The 17,012-nt window shown below is 41.1% G+C and overlaps 1 protein-coding gene across 2 annotated transcripts; it reads right to left on the bottom strand.

Annotated features, from left to right (window-relative positions):
* Positions 1-1,672: 1,672 nt before the first annotated feature.
* Positions 1,673-9,731, bottom strand: LOC306936737 (uncharacterized protein). 2 transcript variants are annotated; one of them, XM_079520357.1, is made up of 6 exons: positions 9,557-9,731; positions 9,235-9,448; positions 7,201-7,296; positions 5,750-5,848; positions 5,298-5,393; positions 1,673-4,931 (listed from the first exon to the last, which is right to left on the bottom strand). In XM_079520357.1, exons 2-6 carry the CDS (start codon positions 9,416-9,418, stop codon positions 2,956-2,958), a joined length of 2,451 nt encoding a protein of 816 aa, XP_079376483.1. In that variant the 5' UTR covers positions 9,419-9,448; positions 9,557-9,731; the 3' UTR covers positions 1,673-2,955. The 2 variants fall into 2 exon arrangements, with proteins under 2 accessions (XP_079376483.1, XP_079376484.1); XM_079520358.1 differs by having other exon boundaries at positions 9,235-9,369.
* Positions 9,732-17,012: the final 7,281 nt, after the last annotated feature.

The raw sequence follows: 17,012 nt of genomic DNA, 5'->3' as shown, positions 1-17,012 counted from the left end.
CAACAACAAAATTGCAGGTAGGCCTACCATGACATGCAACATAAACATGAGTGCATATGACATGCAACATAAACATGAGTGCATATGGCTATAGTAGTAGTAGACTAGTATGAAAGTCTGTGAAAGATTCCAGTAAATTGCCTTCATTCATTTTCAAAAATCCACCTGTTGGTGGCACTGTAAGTCTGTGAAAGATTTCACAGGCTCCAGGTCCCCAGCTAAACAATGAAATAAGCAACTCCATACCATGACATGCAAAAACGAATGTTACTGGATAACATTATGTGCATGAGTGCATATAATTTCAAGTACTGTACTTATGTAAACATGAGTGCATATAATTTCAAGTACTGTACTTGGAATAGAATTTCCAGAACAATGGAGGGGAGTAAGCCATTCATCATCCATGCATTGACCAATGAAATGAAATGAAATGAAATCTATATTTACCCAGGGTATCTGGGCTAAGCTCAAGAACTTGTTTCCAGCCAGGCCCTGCTCATAGAACACATTTCATCGTAGTGGTTGATGCCTTGTTCAAGGGCATTTCAGCGGTGGTAATTTTAACGTGTCGGACGGCTGATTCGAACTGGGAACCTTCCGTTATCTAGACCGCGCCGCTATCCGTTCGGCCACCGCTGCCACTACCAACAACAAACAAACGGGTTCTAACTGGTTCTAAATGTTCTCCTTTGACAAACAATGTTCTAATATGATAAATAAGGTAAAATAAACATGAAATAAACACGGGGCGAGATATCCGTGCGTTGGGGCGAGAGATCCACGCTGTGGGGCGAGCCGCCCACACTATGGGGGCGGGCTCTCCACGGCTCGGGGCGAGCCGTCATCACTTTTCGAAATTCTTTGGCGAGCCGTCTTCACGTTTCGAAATTCTGTGGCGAGCCGTCTTCACTTTTCGCGAGGGCGAGTTGGAAAAGGGGCGAGTCGTCTCGGTACCGTTCCCCGCCACCTTCCTCACTCGCCCCTTCTTCCTCCCTTTTCGACTACCTCCTGTGTCCTCCGCCATCCCTCCAGCTGAAGACCAAACATTCCACTTACCCAACGTGACTGGTCAAGCATGCGCACCCAAGAGGGAGCGCTCGTTTTTCATTCACGTGATAGAAGTGAGAATTAAGTGACGTTCCCCCTGTCAGCTAAGCTCAAAGGAAAAGAGGGCGCTGTTTTCCCTTACAAGATAAACAGGTCAGCCATTCAAATATTCCAGATATGAGTTGAGTGAGAAATATACATATTATACAAGCAGCTCAGATATTCAGTAGAGTCAGATATGGTATTTGCACAAAATGCTAGGGTGCATGGTGCAATGGCAAAGCTATGATGCCGTTATAGTAGCACAACGGAGTATCTCAAGCAAAAGTAAAAATTAAAACAATGATTTTCCATTCTACCGTTGTTGGTAGGACTATTATTTCTGTAGCTTGATGGAACGGCCAGCTCCACCACTGCCCCTGGTACATTTTAGGTGATCCGTTTTTCCAGGTTCATAATAAACTCATCATGCATTTATGCACAAATATTATTCTGATGAACTTGTTTATTTGTGGCATATCAGAAACAGATACTCAATGTTGAAAGATATCTGGATTCCTCCTGTACACGTATACTATTTATAAAGAAAAAGCATTATCAAATAATCAAAATCAGTTTGATCAAACATGAATAATTGGTTTTAATAAAGAAATAAAATAACACGCATGTGAAGTGACTAAGTGAGGGGAGCTCTTATCGTACATCATGATGTAAAATAGACCCCATGCCTATTTGACACTATGACGTAAAATCCCCCATTCATTGTCAATGGGAATTTAATGTTTGTGTAAGACAAAAATGGGCACTAACACGATTTGCTCAGACACTATGACGTAAAAGTCTCCATTCATTGTCAATGGGATTTTAATGTTTGTTTGAGACAAAAATCTACACCAATAGCTGAACATAGGAGGAGCTAGCACCCCTCAAAAAATGTGAATAACTGGTTATATGCAAAGTAGGGATGTTGATGTGAGGAATAGGAAGGAGGCGCTACATGCTTGCTGGTCAGGTGAGCCAGTAGGGTAAATCAACAGCATTGGCAACACAGAAATGTGTGGGTCTGAGTCATTTACAGAACTAAATTGAAACAAAACAAAAGGAGTAAAACTAATTGGCTACTCTAAAGCCGCATGCACATAAAGGGCACGTTCGGAAATACTGCACCGGCACGCACTCGCCTATTAGTTTGCATTGCACTCAGTGCGCTATTTCCGAACGTGTCCAGTATGCAGATATTGTTGCACCTGATGTGATGCACAGTTTCCTTTGCCACTATCTGTCAGTTTCACTTTTCACCAGTAGTGATGTGTGCCCTCCTGCCTCGTAATGCTTTGAACCATTTAAGTGTATGATTCACTGAGCGATACTCCCTCCATCCAAAAATAGTTGCTAGAAATATACAATATATGCAGAATATTACAGGACCACCCTTTAAAAAAACATTTTCCACATCATTTTCAGAATTCTTATTTTTTTAAATATGAAATTCTTGTGTTTTTAAATTATAATTATCTTTTATGGACAAGTTACTAGTTATAAGTACATTATTTTGTATCATTCTTTTCCATATAGAGTTCACATTTTTGTATTATATTAACATGATTAAATACATTTAATATGTTTTTAACATTGTATCATGGTTAAAGGATAATACAAGTTGACAAATTAATTCATGAGGAAGTATATTCATTTTTGTATTGGATGATGTACAATGATAAGAGCGCCCCTCACTAACAGGTGTGATTTGTTTTACACCCCCACTATCCCACTTTAATAGCCTTGCCAGGACCAAGCTCAGACCCTGGTGTATGGTGTGATGTACCCTTTTGAAGAAATGTGAGCACCTGCCCCTCCAGTGGTCACAGCATGGCATGCTCCCTAAACACTTGGCTATTGAATCACCTAATGAAGCTCTTCAATATGGATGCACTGATGACGCTTTAAATGTCCAGACTGAGTAAAACTCTTCCCACATCGTTCACAGCAGAAAGGCTTCTCTCCAGTGTGAATTCTCTTGTGCATTTTGAGAATAGAAGTTGTTTTGAAGCTTTTCTCACACTGGTCACACCAGTATGGCTTCTCTACAGAATGCTTTAATTTCTGGTGTGACGTAAGACCATTCAAGTGTCTAAAGCTTGTCTTACACTGATCACAGTAGTAAGGCTTTTCTCCAGTATGGATGCGCTGATGACTCTTTAATTGACTTGCATCACGAAAACACTTCTCACATTGTTCACAGAAATAAGGCTTCTCTCCAGTATGTATGCGCTTATGATACTTTATTCCTGATAAATGACGAAAACTCTTCCCACATTGTTCACAATAGAAAGGCTTCACTCCAGTGTGTATTTTCTGGTGTTCCTTAAGTTTACAATTTTTGTAGAAGCGTTTTCCACACTGGCCACAGCAATAAGGCTTCTCTCCAGTATGGATGCGCTTGTGATAATGTAATTTACTTGACTGACGAAAACTCACCCCACACTGATCACAGCAGTAAGGTTTCTCTTCAGCATGGAGGAGCAGATGAGTATTTAACGAACCAATGTGAGCAAACCTGATTCCACACTGGTCACATCGGTAAGGCTTCTCTCCAGTATGGATGCGCTGATGAATCTTTAAATTTGATTGTTGACGAAAACTCTTGCCACATTGGTCACAGCCAAACGGTTTCTCTCCTGTATGAAGGCGCATATGCAGATTTAATGTATTTCTGTGAGAAAAACAATTTCCACACTGGCCACAACAGTAAGGCTTCTTTCCGGTATGGATGCGCTGATGACTCGTTAAATGTGTTTTTTGACGAAAACTCTTGCCACATTGGTCACAGTAAAAAGATTTCTCTCCAGTATGGAGGCGCAGATGAAGCTTTAATGCATGAGAGCTGCCTAAACTCTTCCCACATTGGTCACAGTAGAAAGGCTTCTCTCCAGTATGGCTGTAATGATGTTTTTTTAAACTTTGTTTATGACAAAAACTCTTCCCACATTGTTCACAGCAGTAAGGCTTCTCCTCGGTATGTATTTTCTGGTGTGACCTAAGTTGTGACACTTGTTTGAAGCTATTTCCACACTGGTCACAGCAGTAAGGCTTTTCTCCAGTATGAATTCTCTGGTGTTTCTTAAGGTCATGCTTTGTAGTGAAGCTTTTCCCACATTGGCTACAGCAGTAAGGTTTCTCTTCAGAATGCATTTTCTGGTGTGTCTTAAGAGAAGACTTTGTGGTGAATCTTTCCCCACACTTGCCACAGCAGTAAGGTTTTTCTCTGGTGTGAATTTTCTGGTGCGTTTCTAGAAGATATTTTGTGGTGAAGCTTTTCTCACACTGGCGACAGCAGTAAGACTTCTCTTTAGGATGCATTTTCTGGTGATTCTTAAGATGCTGCCTTTGGGTGAAGCGTTTCCCACATTGGTCACAGCAGTAAGGCTTTTCTCCGGTGTGAAGTCTCTGGTGTATCTTAATATAAGACTTTTGGGTGAATCTTTTCCCGCACTTGTCACAGCAGTAAGGTTTTTCTCTAGTGTGAATTCTCTGGTGTGTTTCTAAGAGATACTTTGTGGTGAAGCTTTTCCCACACTGGCGACAGCAGTAAGGCTTATCTTTAGGATGCATTTTCTGGTGTTTCTTAAGATGCTGCCTTTGGGTGAAGCGTTTCCCACATTGGTCACAGCAGTAAGGCTTTTCTCCGGTGTGAAGTCTCTGGTGTATCTTAATATAAGACTTTTGGGTGAAGCTTTTCCCGCACTGGCCACAGCAGTAGGGTTTTTCTCTTGTTTGAAGTTTCTGGTGTGTTTCTAGGAGAGACTTTGTGGTATAGCCTTTCCCGCACTGGTCAAAACAGAGATGTTTTGGTTTCACTGGGGGCAGGGCAGAACAGGTATCTGAGATGGAAAACAGAAAATAAAATAAATAAATAGCATGTAGTTTTATTGTCATTTGTTAATAATTGAAGCTCTTGTCTCTGTCACTTATTAAGTAGAGCACCGAAGTCTGACGCAATTTACGCATCGTACCTGGGTGACGTTTTTGTCTCCCATTCTGAATTCCTATAGTCATGTTTAACTCATAACCCACCACTAAAACCCCTGGGTGCTGTCAGTACCGCCACCATAGACTTTAGCTCTATTTCACTTTGTAAACAAGACCGTTTGATCTTGTTGGTTTGGGTTTAATAAATATCAACACTAAAATATATTTTTTCTTCTATCTTTCCATTCTCTTTTTAATACTAATATCCTCGTTCATACCTGACGCAAGAAATCCCAGGAAATCCTCCTCATCACTTTCCTCTTTAAATATTTGAAGGATCTGTTGCAGGTGCAGTTCTCTGTCCATGGCTTCACCTGTAACACAGGAAAAACACATCATGTGTGTCCCAAATAGAGAAACACATACCCTTACAAGAGAAATGCATACTACCTTGGGTAAATCACAAATTGTCTCAATTCTGTTTTTGTTTTTTTAATCACACTTGTGTGACGTGAGCGACACTTTATCATCATACATCACATTCAGCGCTCAGCCAATCAGCTGAGCACATTCCGTGCTTAAACAGACAGACATACACACAAAGCTGTGCATAGGAGCTGATCAAAAAGAGATCTTATAATCTTGGTGGCTTCCGCCACAAAGAGGCAGGGTAAGGGGGCAGAAAGCAAGATAAAAATGTCATGAAAGAATGAAACAGCATGGGACTTACTGAGGTCCTTGTAGTCTTCAGGTTCCTGTTTAATAGAAACGGTCCTGGATGAAGCTGGAGGACACATCTTCACCTCCAGGCTGGACTGTAGAGAATGGTCTGAAATGAAGGAATTTAATATGTTATGTTTAATATATTATTACGATACACAGTGACAGACACGTACATACCGGTAGATGGATAAATAATGACAACGCGTCTTTGCATAGTTTTATCTGCCCGCCTGGCGTTTGCCCGTTTGCATCATCATCATAAAAAATAAACAAAACAGTAGTAACGTAGCCCCGATATGTTCCCTCAGTCCCTATGCTCATTCTTTAGCTCATGTAGCAGAGTGGCTCTCTGCCTGATGGCCTCAAAAGTCTAATATCTCCCCCGGTCCAGAGGGATATCCCTTTGGTCTAGTGGTTAAGATGTTGGACTTTCACACGGGAGGCCCGAGTTCGAATCCTGGGAGTTACATTGGTGCCGTGACCCGGATTGGGTTTCCCCATGGGAGGAGGTCAAAATGGAGGTGAGTGTAGCAGAGTGGCTCAGAGCCTCTGCCTGATGGCCTCAAAAGTCTAATATCTCCCCCGGTCCAGAGGGATATCCCTTTGGTCTAGTGGTTAAGATGTTGGACTTTCACGTGGGAGGCCCGAGTTCGAATCCCGGGCGTTACACTCATACAAAAGCCAATTACCGACGAAGGGTAGATGGGATCAATGTGTACTTTTTTCCTCGTAAAAGTAGACATTCAGGGCTTTTATTCTGTGTATAGTATGTATAGGATATTTTTTGTGTTCATTTATATAACTGCCTGTCAACGTCTGACATAAAACGGTCCCTAACTAGGCTTTCTGTTCTAGAAGAGCACGTTACTACAAAAGCAGGTGTTACATAAAAAAATATCTCCAGAATGGAAGATGGTAAAATCATTTATTTTTAAAAATTGGAGTGGACAAATTAAGCTTTCTTTTGAGGTGCTTCTCGCTAGGTTGGTCGTCCAATGCTATCAGCGTAGCGTCAGAGGTAATCAGGCTGCGGTGGCTCGCTAGCACGTGTTAAGACACATTTATCAATAACAACAAGCACACAACAGAAGCAATAACTCTGATTTTGTCAATTGTAATCAATCCTTTTCTATTGTTGGTAGTTGCTGTTGGCAAATTTAGCAAAAGGTTTGCTAAACACTCAATTACTAGGCTTTCCAAATATTATTCAAGCAGACAGATGTGAGTACTGTCACTTTGAAGTCCTGATTTTTGAGTGGTGCAACCACTCCCTTACGGAGCTGTGTGTGGCCAAGTGTACACGACTACACGTTAACATTTTCCCCCCAAATGCCCATCCCCATTATGATGATGATATCATCGTGATACTTGTTCCATGATAATCCTATAGTTTAAAGACGACAGGGTGACATCCCTCACAGGAAGGATTAAAAGAAAAAGAAAGGGCATGAAAATTACCGATGTCCTTGTAGTCTTCAGGTTCCTGTTTATAAACGGCCTTGGCTGATGCTGGAGGACTCATCTTCACCTCCAGGCTGGACTGTAGACACTTGTCTGGAATGAAGGAATTATAGACTAGTAAATAAAACATCTACTGATGCACAAACTTGGGACACATAATCATCAGTGTTGTAATCTGTGGACACCCTCCTCCTGTTGAAAAATTGCTTGCTCTGGGTGGGGTCTCTGTCGGTCCTACATGTAAAGTGTCTTGAGACAACTTGTTGTGATTTGATTGATTGATTGATTGAAAATGTTATTAACAGACTAAGTTTGTAGAATGGGTGCATTTCAAAGAAAGTACAGGTCAATACAAAATCTGCAACAAGACTTGTTTACATCAGGTTCCTCCATTTTCAATTCATCAAGACATTTAAAGACATACTAAAAAAATAATCGCATGGATGCACCTGGGACGTATCCTCAGTGATGTATCCCAAGGTCATCAGGATTTCGGGTCTCCCAACATCATACCCCTCACTCAGGTGAACCAGCCGGGGTGATCAAGTCCCGACTTACGTCCCAGTAGCCAGTCCCATTAGGGAAAATTCTGACTCCCCAGTCAGAGTTCAGAGTTTTAAGGAATGTAGAATGGATGTCATTGGTATACATACAAATGTGAGGGACTTTGACTATTCTTTTTAAATAGTTTATTTTAAATCAAAAGTCCCTCAGACTCATATGCCAGTGATCACCCTCCTTTGTGCCAATGTTGGCACCGGTGCCAAAAGGTTGCCTATCCCGGAACTACAGTGTTAGAAAAAAAATCACACCCGTGTGAACTGAGTGGTGTAAGGTCTTATATAGACTGATCAGCTGTGGTCTGAAGTAATGAAATCACACCCGTGTGAACTGGGTGACCATAGCAACCATGCTCATTTTTTTGGGTACGGACAGACAGACAGACAGACAGACAGACAGACAGACAGACAGACACGTAAACTAACAAAGCCAGTTGTAGGAGTGGTTTACACCACTCAAAAAGGCAATATGTGAACAGTATAGAAGAATCACACCCGTGTGAAGTGAGGGGCACTAATATATTAAAGTCTAACTCATGTTGCTATGATTAGGTGATGTAATGGTGATGTAAAACAAACAGACAAAACAAATATTAAACTCTTTATTGTAAATGGCATTTAATGTTTGTGTTAGCGACTAAACAAACATTAAACTCTGTCCATTGTCAATGGATATATATATACCTGTATATAGGAGGGGCTAGTGCCCCTCAAAAATAGAGGGGGGGACTTTAACTTAATTGTTTGCTCTTTGAGAGCGGTTTTGAAGGAGGCTAGGGATTCACATTTCTTAATGGCTGTTGGTAGGGCGTTCCACATTTTAGTGACAATTAATTTCGCTCCTAGGAGCGAATGTGGAATGTGGAACATCATTAAGACATGCGAATCCCTTGACTCCTTCAAAACCGCTCTCAAAGAGCACTTGTTTGTTTTTACTTCAATGTTTGTTTTAAAAACGTCATTGACAATGGACAGAAATTAATGTTTGTTTTTAGTTTAATGTTTGTTTTAAAAACACCATTAACAATAAAGAGAATGTAATGTTTGTTTTGTCACCGTTTGTTTTACATCATTACATCACCTAATCATAACCATTGAATAAAGTAACACAATGATGTTATAAGATGATAAGAGCGCCCCTCACTTCACACGGGTGTGATTTTTTTGGCTATATAGAAGTGTATATTTGTATGTCTCTAAATTATGAGTTATGATGACCACTTCACCACTTTTCAAACTGCTTTCATATAATTGGTCCTCACCAATGTTCATGATAAAATACTACAATTTTTTTCTACTCAGTCTGTGTCTCATATAGGAGGGCTTTGAGCAGTTCAGAAACCTGTGCACCTGTGACATCATCGATGATGAATTCAAGCTAGAAACTGCAGGCTTACTATTCGTATTGCAATGCAATAATGGAATTGAATTGAATAACGTAGGCCTATATAGTTAAATGTAGATGACATACCTATTCTGTATAACTTGACCACTGGGTTCAACATGGTGATTATGGTACTGGTAGTAGCGCACGTTGATGCTACAACTCTGCTCCTCAGAAGATGTTTTCCAGTCCCTCCAGGAAATAGACGGCACCGTTCTTTGTCTGTTGTGGTGGATTCATTCAGTTTAAATGCTCTTTCAGTCAACATCATCGTCACGCCATCATCAAATATGTAGTAGACCTACACAAATAAATAGTACGCGCGTTATTCAGACATAGGCCGGGTGGCCTACCACTGCACATTGAATCATAAAGCCTCAAATAGCTCCATATTAAAGCGGGCCTATACCTCGGCTCGCTGCTGCGCTGCACACAGACACAACCAAGGGGGGCGAGTCTAGACTTCAACGAAAAATCGGGCGTCTACAATCTTTAAAGTTTAACGATTCTACTTTTAACTGCAAATATAAAACGTTCGTCTTATGACTCCTTTGCCAGTGATCGTGTGGACTGTGGAGCAGTGGTGTTGCCAGATTTAGCAAGAGAATAAGCAACCAGGTCTATGAAAACAAGCCAAAAAGAAACTACTAATAAACACTAACACAAGTCTTTTTTTCTACATAATATACAACGGTGTTGCGACGCGTTGTGAGCTTGAAGATCTGCTATTTGGGGCAGAAAAGTGGACATTTTCACACAAATCAAGCCAGGTCCCTGGAAGTGGCACACATTATGTTTTCAGATATAGCCTACACAGAAATGTAGGCCTACATTAATTTTGGGGTTGACTGTTGACATGAACATGTTTGAGAACCACTGGTTTAAACATTATAGCAAGTCCAAATAAGCAACTACACTTGCTAGAACTACTAGAAACAAACTAGGCCCCCCCAAAACCCACAAATAGAAAAGCAAGCCCAAAGTCGCTTATAATACGCGGACATGGCAACACCGGGATGATGCTGGGAGGATGCGCGGAGGGGGCGAGGGAGCGCTCGTTTTATTTCACATGATAACTTGATAAGCATTAGAATAATTCCTGTGCTGCCCTGATTATAAGCAAATTAATTTAATGTATTTATCTTTCGACCAGCTGAAAATATTAATTTATTTACATACGTCATGACTCAGCTGATATTTCATTAACAAAACAAGTGTGCAATTATGTGGAGTGATTCAATGTGTCAGGTTAGGAAAGCCTATAGGCCTACCTGCAGGGATAATGTATGGCTATTGGCTGAGTGGTCATTGTTTATAGATAAATCACCGACTGCCATTTATCTATAAACAATGACCACTCGACAGCCATACATTATCCTGCTTATTACACGGCTACTTTAATACATAAATTAATACATTTACCGCAACCAAACGAGTATTTCCTTGCTTGGTAATTAAAGTATTCCATAAGTGTCGCGCTGGCCGGCATCTGCCCAGCTGCAGCACAGTCGAAAACAAGGAAGTGCAGTTGATCAAATCCATTTTCGGGTAATGCATCGTCTATTGCTCGCTCAAATGTTTTCAAAAACATTTTTGAGAGCAAGTTTAGCTGTAAATTACATTGTGTTTGTTTACATGGCTGTCATGTTGGAAACAGCAGTATCAGCAGGGCACAACAAGTGCTCTGAGGGTATTAGGCATCAGTCTGTTATAGAGCGGAGCGGTCATTATCCAAAAATAACTGCTGAACTGACTGCTGAACTGGGCGATTGACCAATTAGAATCAAGCATTCAACCAAGCCGTGTAATAAGTATAATTAATTAATATAGAAAATAGAAATACACATTCCTCTTACTTGGCCTTTTCATTGAAATAGTAACAACCAGAACTGAACTGCTTCAAAACACATACATTGGAGTAACTAGTAGGCCAATAAGCACAGAATAATGCTTGGAAAATAGTATTTTAATCGTAGCATACACTTTGAGTTTTCATTCAAAACTACATTACTGTCCTGTTTCCATTGGGGTCCTCTATGCAATCCAATTCATCAACAAAATTGACCACTTCTCCCTTCAAACTATACAGGTGATCACCCACCACCCCCCTGCTTTTAGACTAAGTGGTTGACTGTACTCTATTGCTGTTTAAACATTTCTGTCTAAACTATTCAATCACTCAAACATGTGAAAAATAACACCAGAAATTAAATATTAAACATATGCACAGAATAGAAAAAAGATAAAGAAATGGTGGAAACGTGATATTTACCTCCCCCTTTGGAGGACTGATATAACATATTGGTAGTGTCACAAACTGTCTGATGTACATTGGCGATAAGAATGGGAGGTCAGAATGTACTTGTTTAAAGTATCAGTATTAAACACAGTTAACTGGTATCATTCAATTTGTAAGACTTCCCAGCTATACATGCGTAACGTTTTTCTTTTTTTATAATTATTTATATAATTATAATATATAATTATAATAATTCTATAATTTATAATTGAAAGCTGAAATGTTCCCCAAACATGAGTTATACATCATAGATGCTTACATGCAATTCAGTCAACATCAGCATCACGGCATCAAGATCCATGTCCGACTGTTAAAATACATAATGATGTAGTACACATAAGCATTTTGTTTATTTTCAATAGTTAATCTGCAAGCTCACATTAAGCTTGTAAATGTTGAATGGAAGGAGTAGGATGGAGGCACTGTATCCTCCTCAATGGTAGCTGATTCAATAATGTGAAATATAGCAGTGGCAACACATTCTCTAAATAAAAATATAAACGTGAAATATGAACATGAACAGCTGGTAAAGAAAATGATAAAGATGAAAATCTAATGGGTTGATCATTTTGCACCCTCTGGTATATGATGTGTATATGGATGTGCTGATGAATCTTTAAACGTATTGATTGACTTTTAAAAAGGTTTCTCTCTAATGTTCATTTTTGGTGTTTTTTCAAAGATTACCTTTTTGTGAAATGTTTGCCAATTGCCACACTAGTTTCTGAATAATTCAAACTATTGCCACCTTGTATTGCCACCTTCTATCAAGTGTTAATTCTCAGGTGTGCTTTGAGATAAGATGATGTTTTGAAGCTTTCCTACACCGCTCACACTATTATGGCTTCTCTACAATATGCTTTGATTTCTGGTGTGACTTAAGAGTACTCTGGTGTCTAAAGCTTTTCTCACACTGATCACAGTAGTAAGACTTCTCTCCAGTATGAATGCGCTGATGACTCTTTAATTGATTGGAATTACGATAACTCTTCCCACATTGATCACAGCCATAAGGCTTCTCTCCAGCATGCATGAGCTGATGGTACTTGAATGCTCCTGGACTACCAAAACACTTCCAACATTGTTCACAACAGTAAGGCTTCAACCCAATGTGTGTTTTCTGGTGATCCTTAAGTTTACACATTTTGGGGAAGCGTTTTCCACACTGGTCACAGCAATAAGGCTTCTCTCCAGTATGGGTGCGCTTGTGATAATGTAATTTACTTGACTGACGAAAACACGCTCCACACTGATCACAGCAGAAAGGTTTCTCTTCAGCATGGAGGAGCAGATGATTATTTAACGAAGTAATGTGAGCAAACTTGTTTCCACACTGGTCACATCGGTAAGGCTTCTCTCCAGTATGGATGCGCTGATGAATCTTTAAATTTGATTGTTGACGAAAACTCTTGCCACATTGGTCACAGCCAAACGGTTTCTCTCCTGTATGAAGGCGCATATGAAGCTTTAAGCTTTCTTTATGGCGAAGACTCTTCCCACATTGGCCACAGGAGTAAAGCTTCCCTCCACCATGAATGCGCTGATGACTTTTTAAATCACTTGAAGTACGAAAACTCTTCCCACATTCGTCACAGTAGAACGGCTTCTCTCCAGTATGGATGCGCTGATGACCATTTAAACTTCCTTTATGACGAAAACTTATCCCACATTGTTCACAGGAGTAAGGCTTCTCTCCAGTATGTATTTTCTGGTGTGTCCTAAGTTGAGACACTTGTTTAAAGCTTCTTTCACATTGGTCACAGCAGTAAGGCTTTTCTCCAGTATGTATTCTCTTGTGTACCTCAAAATAAGACTTTGTGGTGAAGCTTTTCCCACACTTGCCACAGTAAGGTTTTTCTTCAGTGTGAATTCTCTGGTGTATCTCAAGATAAGACTTTGTGGTGAAGCTTTTCCCACAATGTCTACAGCAGTAAGGTTTTTCTCTGTGTATTCTCTGGTGCTTTTTTAGGACAGCATTTGTGCTGAAGCTTTTCCCACACTGGTTACAACAGGGACGTTTTGTTTTCACTGGGGACACCCGGGACAGGGCAGGACAGGTATCTGAGATAGAAAAACAACAGATGATTCATACATAATTCATTATGTACAATAGCATGTATTTATATTGTCATTTGCAACAAAAAGCTCTGGTCTCTGTCTCTTACAGTATTTATTCTACAATGTATTAAATGTTTTACATTATGTAACATTTTCGGTCATTGATCATCCTAGCTGAAGAGCTATTTAAAGCTATATCTTACTTTCTTCTTACTGTATAATTCAGTCAATGCTGCCTGACCACTCAAACCTACTACCAGTGTCCAAAACATCTGCATTAGATTATAATAACTGGAAATGGACACTTTACTGAGAGGATCTTGCACTGAAATCTGTGCAGACAGCGGTACACTTTGATCATTACAACAGGACATTTTTATTGTCTCCACCAGGCCGAAGGCATGGGGAGAATATGTTTTGCAATCCGTCTGTGTGTGTGTGTGTGTGTGTGTGTGTGTGTGTGTGTGTGTGTGTGTGTGTGTGTGTGTGTGTGTGTGTGTGTGTGCGTGCGTGCGTGCGTGCGTGCGTGCGTGCGTGCGTGCGTGCGTGCGTGCGTGCGTGGGATGCCTCAAATCCTGAACACAGTGCGCCTTCCGTGAAGTTATGCACACACATTCCCACTGGGAAATGCCACTTAATTTATTTTCAAATCGGCCTCATGGTGGCGCTATAACAGGCCGATTTGTGTTTCTACCTATAACTGCACCGATCTGTGTACAACTTGCTATGTGCACTCTCCAGAGGCCAAGGAAAACCCCTAGATATGTTAACATTCTCTTAAACATATCTAGTGGCAGTGCGGTCACAGGAGGGCTCTGACCTGGTTGCCACAACAAATAGGCAGCTTTCCCACTACACCAGTAAAAGCGGTTTTGTGTCAGATATTGTTTTTCAATACCATTACCTGACATCAGTGGCACTACATATATTATCATTATTGTGATATTTCTGTTATAATAATCCTACAGTGAAAAGTTGAAAAGGCAACAGCCCTACAACTGGAAGGAAGGCAGGAAGGAAGTGCATAAGAACAACCAAAACGAAACAGCATGACACTTACTGACGTCCTTGCAGTCTTCAGGTTCCTGTTTAATAGAAACAGTCCTGGCTGGAGCTGGAGGACTCATCTTCACATGCATGCTGGACTGTAGAGACAGGTCTGAAATGAAGGAATAGAATAAGGACTTTGATGGACCTTTTTCTTTGATATAATATCACAGATCCCTTACATTTGGACCTTCCTGGTTGTCCTACGAACTGTGGCGATTAGTGGAGCCTCGCCACTCCCGTCCACTAAATATGTTTCTATTCAGTTCAGTCACGTGATAACATTGCCCAGCCACACGCTCTTTTAGGATTGACGTCACTCTACATGTCTGTGTGTCGGCGTCAATGAGTCGCTTACCACCGCGACATGTCATGATGTCATTTTGTCGTTTTCAGTGCTCAACTTAGCATCTAAAACTGGAGTATGAATAGGCCTTAAAAGAGGACACATTTGCTCTGATCGTTGTGGTCGGTGTGAGTGAACCCTCAAAGGAGTGTGGATGTAACCAAGCGAACGCTTTCTGTCCGTGAGTAACAAAGGAACAACGCAAAACATAGGTGTTCATTATGGCAAGCTGGTACCTTTGCAGGGTTATTGTCTCCACCAGGCCGAAGGCATGGGGATTGATTGATTGATTGATTGATTGATTGATTGATTGATTGATTGATTGATTGATTGATTGATTGAAATATGTATTAACAGTTTGCAGAATTACCAATTAGAATTATCAAGCACAAACTCAATACAAAGACTGTTAACTGTGAGTGGACAACCCAATTAAGCATTACACTTGTTTACAAGAGGGTCCACCTTGTTCAATTCATCAAAACATTTAGAGACGTACAAATAGACACTTCTATATATAGTCAAAGAACAGAACAGGAATTCATCATAAGGGTGGTAAAAAGGGAAAAGAAACATATACAGTGAGGGGAAAAAGGGGTGGGCGGTGGGGGGCGGGATTCAGATTTTACGGAGGCCAGTTTCGAATTGCAGCCGTCCGTAGGTGCCCTTTGAGAGCGGTTTTGAAGGAGTCAAGGGATGTCGCATGTCTTAATGACTGTTGGTAGGGCGTTCCACATTTTGGTGGCATAGGAGCGAAAATAATTTAGTCACTTGTTTGTGCCGAATCTGGGTTGTACATGGTTCGTTGCACTTCCTCTGGTGTTATGGGTGTGGACTTCGTTAACATTAAGGAAGTATCTAGACAGGTACATGGGTATCTTGGTGGTGTATCGAATCTTGTGGACCAGACCCATTGCAAGATGCTGTACTCTGTCGTCGACCCTAAGCCATTCCAGCCTGTCAAAGTGGGCAGGGGTGAGGTGGGTTCGGGGGGTGAGGCCAAGTAGGAGCCTGACCAGTTTGTTTTGGGAGAGAGTATGGTTTGTGTGTGTGTGTGTGTGTGTGTGTGTGTGTGTGTGTGTGTGTGTGTGTGTGTGTGTGTGTGTGTGTGTGTGTGTGTGTGTTACCAGCTAATCTCCGACACTGTTAACCCGGTCTGTGCCAAATTTTGCACGCACACTCCTTGGATGCCAACGATGAACCTCTACCCCAAATTTTCCAGAACGTCCTGTTATAGCGCTACCAGGAGGCCAACTTTTGAAAAACATTTTTTTTATATTACTCCTCCAGATTCTGTCCAAAAATCTCGCAAATTGTTCCACACTATCTCTATAGTCATGTGTCCAAGACGGATCTGTCCAATTATGAAATGTCGGACATCCTAATTGGCTAACATTGGCTTTCAAAGTTTGCAGGATTGGCCTGTTTTGAACAAAAAGCCTCAAATCATGAACACAGCGTGCAATTTGCGTGAAATCTTTCACAGACTTTCCTACTAGGCTGAGGAATATATCCCAACCTTTTCACACTGGCCTGTTATAGCGCCACCAACAGATGGCACATAACAGGCCAGTGTGACACATTTTTGGAACAAAATGCCTCAAATTATCCAATTGCCATCCAAGGCGTATGAAGAAATGGCACCCTTTTCACATTGGCCTATTATAGCGCCACTAGGAGGCCACAACCTGACCTGCCCTGGTGGAGACCTGTGCCCCGAGGGGCACTTTATCTAGTTTGAAACTGAACTGAACTGTGAAATAATCTGATCTGGACTTTCAATATATGTCCCTTTTTAACAGCAACTGTGGTGTGGTGTGTAGATAGCCTGGCTAATAAGCCAGAGTCAGACCGAATCAGCCGTTGGCAAAAAGAAATTGCCTGCCGGCGGATTACGGTCTGGAGAGGCTCAATTGTAAGCCCATTTCCTACACCAGAGAACTGGTGTGGCCAATCGGGACACGGTATGCAATATGGGCGGGCTTTGGTACAGTGACGTTCAATGCTTGAGACCTTTGACTGACAGTAGCTCTGACCAATTGCGTCAAAGAGAAAATGTTTGAACCCGCCCCCCGGGAAACAAGATCCATACACAGCATCTCCAGACTCAAATAC

The sequence above is a fragment of the Electrona antarctica genome (assembly GCF_951216825.1).
Source record: "Electrona antarctica genome assembly, chromosome: 14".
In the NCBI taxonomy this organism is placed as follows: Eukaryota; Metazoa; Chordata; class Actinopteri; order Myctophiformes; family Myctophidae; genus Electrona; species Electrona antarctica.
This window is presented reverse-complemented; position numbering and strand designations above follow the sequence as displayed.

What these genes read in the sequence shown, in the direction of transcription:
- LOC306936737 (XM_079520357.1), bottom strand. Translation starts at nt 9,418, where the DNA reads ATGATGTTGACTGAAAGAGCATTTAAACTGAATGAATCCACCACAACA. An exon ending in GGTCAAGTTATACAGAATAG is followed by an intron (nt 7,297 to 9,234) that starts GTATGTCATCTA and finishes CCTTCATTCCAG; the next exon opens with ACAAGTGTCTACAGTCCAGC. An exon ending in CCTGGGATTTCTTGCGTCAG is followed by an intron (nt 4,932 to 5,297) that starts GTATGAACGAGG and finishes TTTCCATCTCAG; the next exon opens with ATACCTGTTCTGCCCTGCCC.